The 9,287-nt window shown below is 32.3% G+C and overlaps 2 protein-coding genes across 3 annotated transcripts; both read left to right on the forward strand.

The window, feature by feature from the left end:
- The first annotated feature begins 952 nt into the window (after window positions 1-952).
- LOC107468565 (probable WRKY transcription factor 9) lies at window positions 953-3,059 on the forward strand. Of its 2 annotated transcripts, none has more exons than XM_016087870.3 (5): window positions 953-1,203; window positions 1,281-1,430; window positions 1,539-1,877; window positions 1,992-2,105; window positions 2,462-3,059. In XM_016087870.3, exons 1-5 carry the CDS (start codon window positions 1,030-1,032, stop codon window positions 2,801-2,803), a joined length of 1,119 nt encoding a protein of 372 aa, XP_015943356.1. In that variant the 5' UTR covers window positions 953-1,029; the 3' UTR covers window positions 2,804-3,059. The 2 variants fall into 2 exon arrangements, with proteins under 2 accessions (XP_015943356.1, XP_015943357.1); XM_016087871.3 differs by having other exon boundaries at window positions 1,284-1,430; window positions 2,462-3,057.
- A 3,634-nt stretch (window positions 3,060-6,693) lies between these two features.
- On the forward strand, window positions 6,694-8,099 carry LOC107468392 (uncharacterized). The gene is made up of 3 exons (XM_052255530.1): window positions 6,694-7,309; window positions 7,404-7,975; window positions 8,088-8,099. The coding sequence occupies exons 1-3, from the start codon at window positions 6,694-6,696 to the stop codon at window positions 8,097-8,099; spliced, it is 1,200 nt and encodes a 399-aa protein (XP_052111490.1).
- Window positions 8,100-9,287: the final 1,188 nt, after the last annotated feature.

Raw genomic sequence — 9,287 nt, forward strand, 5'->3', positions numbered from 1 at the left:
TTAATTTCGATTGTAATTATAGAATATCATGTATGTTGTACATTTTAATTGTTAATTTTATAACTAATCATTAATAATGATATATAAGAGAGATAAAATGAGTAAATGAATAGGAGAAATAAAAAAATAATAAATTTTTTTTAAATTTTTAAAAAATATTTAATTTTAATTATAATAAAAAATAAAAAATAATACGTGACACATTTTAATTATAAAATTAATAATATATAACACATATACGAATGAATGTGGCCTTGACTAACATGTAATAAGAGCTAGCAGCAGCTTTAAGAGCGTGCGGTACTTGCTTGGAAAGTTCAACGCATGGAATGTGGAGGATCAACCCTTCTAAATTCTAATTAGTACAGTGTAGGCATGTGCATGCCCTACCTAATAATGTTATTAATTAACTTATTAGTATCATTTCTAATGCATGTGTGTGGGGTTAGAGACGGCTTAATCACGTAGCCTAGTCTAAACTAATGCGGAAAAAGCCTATGATTCTGCTATTAATGTCAAAGTAGAGTTGAAGGAATATGCTTCAATTCCGTGTAATCAAGGGACAGTGTTGTCTTTTTCTATGTGATGGTTAGGGTTCTAATTATAAGATAGCTAGCTAGCAAGCCCACTGGCCACTGGCCTCTATTGATCTTAGTAATTAAAATAAAGTAGATAGAGTTACTAATTAACTTAAAAAAAAGTCTAAGACAATAATTTTATTAAATTTTGATTAGTATCTAATCAGTAAAAAAAAATAAGTTATTATCTCATATTAATTTCATACTATTAAAATTATTATTGATAACTATTTGATAACTACAAATTATAAAAGTTGTTACTCTAATATTCCTCTTAACTTAATATGATTCAATTGGGTTTTGTAAACTTTTAATTAAGAGAAGGAATAAAAGTCAAAGCATAGATGTCCTTTGTGTGTCTAAGAGTACTTGTTGAGATGAGGGATTTGACTTTGGTGCCTCACCATTTATATGGAACCATAGATATTATATTCTTCAACACAAAACAAACATGAAAACTGATCTCTCTTTGCAGATAGATGCCGAGCAAGAACAAGAAAACAAACTAGAGTACGATGTTGATGTTGAGGAAGAAATGAAACAAACACAGCTGCAATTAGAAGCTGGAGAAATAGAAGAACATGTTGTATCTTTGCAAGACAACAAGAACTATAAAACTAGAGAGGTGCAATAATTCATTCTTTTCAATGCAATTAACAATGTCACACTCTTATAATATATTGTGCATGATGATTTTGGCAGCAGGAGGAGGACCTGAATGTGTTACAAATGGAGATGGATCGCATCAAAGAGGAGAATCAAGCTCTGAGGAAACTGGTGGAACAAACTATGAAAGACTACTATGATCTCCAAATGAAAATTTCCAACAATTATAATAACAAAAACAACAAGGTACATGTACCAATTTTAATTTCCTTTATCCAAATATGTTCCCTGTTTTATTTATTAATTACTACTAGCTAGCTATTATATATTAATATATAGACATATATAATTTAGGATCTTGAAATTTCTGTCCAAAGGGCATCACCGACAATTCATGATGATGATGATGAACTGAGTTTGTCACTGAGGTTGAATAATACAAGTAGCACATCATGGAGGATTCATCAACAAGAGAGGGTCACAGATAATATTATTAATGAAAAACTAATTTCAAGTTTTGCATCGTCATCATCATCACCACCACTGCAGAACAAGTTAATAATAAGGGGAACAACAAATGATGATACTGCTATCACTACTCATCATCATCATCATCTTTCTGCAGCAGCTTCCACCACTACTCCAAACAGAAAACCTAGGGTTTCTGTTAGAGCCAGATGCGAGGAAGCCAAAGTCAGTAGTACTAATACTAACTCTCATCACCATTTCTAAGCATCATATTAATTTGAATAGCAGATATCATAGTTTCAAGTATAGTGTGTGATGGATTATGATATATATATACAGATGAATGATGGGTGCCAATGGAGAAAATATGGCCAAAAAATTGCAAAAGGGAATCCATGCCCTCGAGCTTATTATCGTTGCACTGTAGCTCCAGGTTGCCCCGTTAGAAAACAGGTATAACAACTCACGTGGGATTTTTAGAGGTTTCAAAATTTTTTTTGGTTTCGTGATGAAACTATGTCGTGGACAATTGAGGTTAAGGAGTCTCTCTTTTGTTATATCGAGAAATTGAGTAGAAGGTTGAGGAGACCCTTCGAATCAATTCTAAACTATGACGTTGACAAGTTAAGTCGAGGAGGAGTTCCTTTTTTATTGCGTCAAAAAATTAGATAAAAATAGAGTGATTCTATTTTCATATAATAATTTTTAATTATCAACTTCACACAGGAAGAAATCACATTTTAATTTTTTGCCTTATCTTTTGGATTAGATTTTATAGTGTAATGTTTATATGATGATTTAATTAATAGGTGCAAAGATGCTTGGATGACATGTCAATACTAATCACAACGTATGAAGGGACACATAATCATCCACTGCCGGTGGGTGCAACTGCCATGGCTGCAACAGCTTCTGCACCTGCTTCCTTTACTCTTTCTCATGGTGTCTCTGCATCACAACCTCACTTTCCATGGATCACCAATAATAATAACGTGTCGGCAATAGCCTCAGATCCTAACAAGTTCAAGGTTGCGGTTGCGGCAGCCATAACAACTCTCTTCACCAATAATAATAATAATAATAATAATAATAATAATAATAATAAAGAAAGCCATCATCATCATCACGGTGGTAACTGGAGGTACCTATAACAACAACACCAGTAACTGGATCATAGAATCTCTCTCCAGAAACGTTAGGCCCAATTGATTGATATTCATCATATATATTTTATTGAGAAAAATAAAGTAAAGAGAGGTTGATGTGAGTTTCTGTCTGAACACAAAGTAAACATTACTGTTGATGTTTTCTTTATGTAGCAGCTATATATTAGTGTAGTTTTCTTATGTTTTAGTATTATTATATCAATTAAAGTATTGTAAGTCTTTAATTTCTTCAACTGTATACGATATATGTACATGCAAGTGTGTCTAATTAATAACATATTATTATTGTGCATTTTCAATTTTGTTTGTCGTGTATATATATTTAGTATATTTTACGTTGTAGGATACTTTTATATGTTTGGCAATCATCACTCTGAGTTTTTTTTTTTAATGCACAAATAAATAATAATAGTAAGAAGGTCTCTTTGTGGTTTTGATCAAGTAAGTAAAACTTTTTGACAGAAATTATCTTTTTAAGTATTTTAATTTTAATTTGTACATACTTCAATCATTCTCATGATAAGTAAGAAGACTTAACTCCAAAGGTTAATTAGGCTAATAATATGTTTTTGGAATGTAGATATATAGGTTCTCATCATCTATAATTCTCAATGCTTATATTGACTATTGAGGTTGCAAAAAGGTGCAGAAACAAACCATGGACTTGATTTTCATTGGGCTTAATCCTGAGGTGGGCTTTGTAAAAAAGCAGATTGAAAAAGGGTTCTTTTACGTAATAATGCTCACTTGAGACCCAAAAGAACCTTTTAAAAATTCCTAATGTTTAAGCAAGTGTCGGGAGTTTGAATTCCGCCTTGTACATGCAGCAATTCATTAGCCAGCGGCAAACCCTTAAATGGAGTTCAGTACCGCGACGGATTAGTCCTTGACCTGTCGGATTAGGAGATACCGTAGAAAACAAAAAAAAATCCTAATGTTCTTGTTTATTTATTTTCGTAAAAATAAGTGTGACCGTAAAAAAAATATTAAAATATTAAATATTTAGCTAATCATCCCAATGCCCTCATAAAAAAATACACAACTGAAAGGAAAATTCAATTTTGTAAATATCTTTAGTGAAAACAATAAATATGCAAATTGCCTTGCCCATAAAAACTTAAAACTTATACTTTTGGAATATTCCTTCTATAAAAGTGGTGAACATTCTTTCTAACGATGAAAAAGAGACATTTTATCCCGATTAATTTGTATTTGGATTTTTGAACTTTCAATTCCATTTTAATGCTAAAAATAGTATCATGATAAAAAATGAATGAATAAATAAATAAGTGTAGCAAAAGAAATAAATAAAAATATTAAATACAAAAAAGAAAGGTTAAGGGAAGAATTAAGTTTTGTTTTTTATAATCTTATATTTTAATTATGGTTTAATTTTTATATTCTTAATTTCTCAAGGAGGCTAGCCCCTCATTAAATAAAGTATATATTCTATGAATCAACTAAAGAGGTATTTACCATATTAGCATGGGAAGATTCTGGAGTACCAGGTTACAAGTCAAAACAAATATTAAATTCTACATTTTATGGTTAGAGTAGTACACAAACACAATTCACAAATGTTTGACAATAATAATGAATATTGAATCATATATACGCTTTCTGAGTCCAACATCCTCATCCGGTTTTATTATTTCTTAATGGCGAGAGAAAAAGAATTTTTTTTTTTTGGGAGTGAAAAGATAAAAAAAAAGCTTTTGAATGTGCTAAAAGGTCCCATAGGCTTATAATAAGATAGATTCCTTTTTTTCTAAATAGATGTTATATTGGTGTATTGCACAAATATAAATTAAAAGAGTAAAATACTAACATAGGAATTAAATAATTTCGGTGAAGCAAAAAAGACATTTTAATTTTGTTAGGGTGAAAACAGAGTATCTTGTTAGGGTAGAAAAGGAATATAATTTTGATAAACTCTTTTCTACAAGAGAATATTATATACACCCAATAAGCCTAGTTCACATTTAAATTTCTTAGCATTTAAAGATTTTTTGAAAAATAGAAATAAAAAATTGCAAGTTACAATCAATAGAACGTCATGCAGTAGGTAGCCGTACACGTATGTAGGATAGTTGAATCGATGTTAAGACTCTATAAGCCAGAGATAATGAGGTAGATATTTATTTCATAATCCGTTGGTCTAAACAAGTGTATCTGTGTATGTGTATGTATGAATATACGTATGTATGTACAGAAAGTATAGGGAGTCAATAGTCTAAGCGTACAATATGTACAACGAAAGTTTAGGAAGTATTAAAAATATGATCATTAGTGTTACATTATCCTGTCAGGTTACGCTTTTGGGATGAGTGAGTTCATGACATAGTATTAGAGTTTTAGATTCGAAAAGTTAAGGATTCGATCCTCAATATGATATATTGTTATTGGTGTTTCATTGATCATTGTCTGAGTCCGGCACAAATTGGCGGCTCAGTGTGAAATGGAAAGAACTCAAACATTAATTATGCTTGATTAGTTCTTAATCTTGTTAAAAATTACCGTCAAAGTTCACGGATTAAGCGTATGGGAATTTGATTCCGGATTCAAATAACATGAATGTATACAAACGTGCAAGAATGCATGCATGTTATCCAACTTTTACAATGAGAGTGATGTATAAAACGACAGAGATTGAATTTCAAAACCTGTGGAGTTCAAACTGACACATTTTTTTTCTTCAAGAATTCGCCTGAAAAACTATTATCAGGACTTTTGACAATTCTATAAAATAAGATTTTCATATTTATCTAAATCATATAAATAGTTAAATTCATTTTTAAAAAATTATTTATTTTTTAAATTAATTTTTAAAATTCTTTTAATTAAATTTATTTTTTAAATATTTTAAGATAATTATTTAGTTATTTTGTCATTTTTGTTATTGATGACATCAAAATATATTAATGTGACATATTAAATAATGCTATACTCATCACAACATATATTTTATAGTCTTAATTAGTTGATAATATGATAAGTTATGAAATTAGGCTCAAACTAATTCTAATTTGAGAAAAATCTAGAGGCATTGAAATATTATTTTAATTTAGAGTTAAAATGATTTAGTTTTATAAATTTATTATATTAGCAACCAATTAATACTATCAAGTATATATTTAATATTGTAGTGTCACTTAATTAATGTATCACATTAACAAATTTTGACATTATTAATAACAAAAATACAGAATAACTAAAATAACTAAATTAAAATTTTTAAAAAATAAATTTAATTAAAAAATATTTTAAAAAATAATTTAAAATATAAATAATCTTATGAATTTGAGCATTTAGTCTGATAATATTTCTTAAAATAAAACCACATTGAAAACATTTGTTTGAATGCATATTTCGGCTGATTAATTTTGATATGGAAAAGGTTTTGGTGATGTGCATTGAAATGGGTGTTTCACCAAATTTTGCACTGCTATGGATATATGACAAACGCAAGTTGCGTTTTTTATGCTTCACAATTAATTTTTTTTTGCTTTACAATTGAATGGAGACAAACGCATGTTGCGTTTGTGGAATTGGAATTAAAAAAAATTTTTTAATATAAAACGCATGATGCGTTTGTGAATTTGATGGGCTCAGAAATTTTTTTGGGCAGAGTAAATCGCATGTTGCGTTTTATTTGGTCCAAAAATTTTTTTGAAGTCCGTAAAACGCAGGTTGCGTTTTATATGTAATATAATATTATAATGAAGAACTTTGCCTATAAATTGCTAACTCAGCTATCTCAAACTCGTACCTCACTCCTAAATTTCTCACTTGTGCCCCCTTTCACCTTTCATTCGTTCATGCATCTCTTAATTGTGAGATTTTTTGGGTATTAGAAGGGTTAAAAAAGTGAGATTATGGAAGGTATTGCAAATATACGAGTGTATTATAACGGTGAGGTTATATCGAACACACACGAAGGAGTGACTTTTGTTTGTGAATGTCCGTTTTCATTTGCTATTCCATATACCACGAGTTTTGTGGAGTTGCAAAATGGTATTTGTGTCAACATACCAAGTCACATTTCGAAAAAGGTGAGTTATATTTTGTACAGGAGTCCTGTACAAGTATTTGGTGGGCTGATACAGTTTCAAATAATGGCTATCACTGACGATGCAAGCATGCAGAGGATGTTCTGTATTTATCAACAAACCCGATTTCAGGTGCCGCTAATAGAGCTGTACGTTGAGTTTGAACAGCATACGGGGGTGGACGAGTTTGACGAGGAGGTCAACATTAACGAGTTTGGGGATATAGGCTGGGAGGAAGATAACGACGACAGTGAAGAGGAGTTCGAAGCCAACTATGAAGTCGATGACGAAAACGATGACGGAGATCTGGCAGGCAATCCGGCGGTGCCAAATGAAGCGCATGCTGTTATAAGCCAGCAGTCGTTTGGTGTTCCGTCTTTTATGCGGACTCTTGATCTCGAAGCCATGCATGCCCCAGAATTTCCTGAGTATGCGAATATGGGTATGTTATATTATGGTTATTAATTCACGTTACCACTAGTGTCCATTTTATTTGCCTTGTCTGACTGATGGTGGTGCGCTTATCGTTGGTGAAGGCAACGCTGCGGCCGAAGATGGTGAATTCAGTGTCGGAATGGAATTTGGCTCTAGAGAGTCGGTGATATCTGCAATCAAAAGCTACACTATCTCTAGAGGAGTTGATTACACTGTGTATGAGTCTGAGCCGCAGACATTCTATGCGAAATGCAAGGGTTATGGTGCCGGGTGCGATTGGCTTATCCGAGCTAGTTTGATTCGAAAGAAAGCTTGTTGGGAGATCAGGAGATACAATGGCAAACACACGTGCACCATGGGAACTATCTCGCAAGATCATGCCAAGTTGGACTCAGACACAATTGCAGATGCCATTAGGCCGTTGGTCGAAGCAGATCCGTCCATAAAGGTGAAGTCTATTATTGCAGAAGTTCAGTCAAAGTTCAACTACACTATCAGTTACCGCAAGGCTTGGTTGGCAAAGCAGAAATCTGTCGCAAAAGTTTTTGGTGGTTGGGAGGTTTCTTACCAGACTCTGCCAGTTTGGTTGAAAGCAATGACTGCAAAGATGCCAAGGTCTCGTGTTCAAATAAAGACGCTCCCTGTTTACCGTGAGAGTGAGGAGGTACAAGGTGTAAGAGTTCTTCAACGCGTTTTTTGGAGCTTCTATCCGTGTATAGTAGCATTCCGACACTGCAAGCCACTGGTGCAGGTTGATGGGACACACCTGTACGGAAAATATAAAGGTGCGCTTCTAGTTGCCGTTGCACAGGATGGGAACCAGAACATTGTGCCTATTGCGTTTGCAATAGTCGAGGGTGAGACGGCAGACGCGTGGGAGTTTTTCCTAAGCAACCTGCGGAGATATGTTGTACCATCGATGGCGTCGGCATTATTTCTGACCGCCATAACTCCATCGACGCAGCAATAGCTCGCAGCAACGGTGCATGGTCACCGCCAAGAGCGTGGCACATGTACTGCATCAGGCACATCGGTTCCAACTTCTTAAGGAGGTTCAAGGCTCCGTATTTGCATAAACTCGTGGTTAACACAGGTATTTGATTTCGTTGTTATGGTTCTGTTCCTATTAATTTCGTGCAACTTGCTTATGATTAAATGGTTTCTCCAATAGGATATTCTAGGACGGAGCAAGAGTACAACAAAAACTACCAAAGGCTGAGAGAGCGGGGTGAGGCGTATGCGCAATGGTGTGATGAGATCGGTGTTCAGAGATGGGTGTTGGCATTCGACGGGGGTCATCGTTGGGGACATATGACGACAAACTTGGTAGAGTGCATAAATTCTGTCCTGAAGGGTGCACGCAACCTTCCCTTTTGACAGATCCACATTCCAGGATAACACACCATGTTACAATAATCTTGCATAACACCATTTTTAGTTCCATTCATAAATTATTTTCTGGCATATTTCCTTTAAAACAAAAGAATAACTTTTATCTCCTCAAACCCCAAAATTTTTAAAGTATTTTTACTATAGTTTTGTACAAGGAGAAATTCTCTCATACAATAATAAAAATGTATTCAAATTAAAAAAAATATATATCCTCGTAATTGTATTACATTCTTATGAAACATATATAAAACATGTAAGATATACTTTCTTTGATTGTAAAAAAAATAAAAAAAAAACCAATTCAATCGTCTTAGAAAAAACAAGAGTTAAATTAAACCAATTTATTTTAATTCTTTCCAAATTTTTGGATTGGTATTAAACATAATTTAGAATAAAAAATCAAAAGTTCTTACCGGAAATATAAGGTTTTGATTTTTTTTAAAATTTTTCTAATAAGATTATTATATGGGTTTTAAGATCACTAATTAAGATTATTTATTTTAAAATTTTTTATTTTAATTTATATATATTTTTACACAAATGTTATGAAAACTTAAATTTTATAATTTTAATATATTTTCTATATTTAACAT

This window comes from Arachis duranensis, chromosome 10, assembly GCF_000817695.3.
Source record: "Arachis duranensis cultivar V14167 chromosome 10, aradu.V14167.gnm2.J7QH, whole genome shotgun sequence".
In the NCBI taxonomy this organism is placed as follows: Eukaryota; Viridiplantae; Streptophyta; class Magnoliopsida; order Fabales; family Fabaceae; genus Arachis; species Arachis duranensis.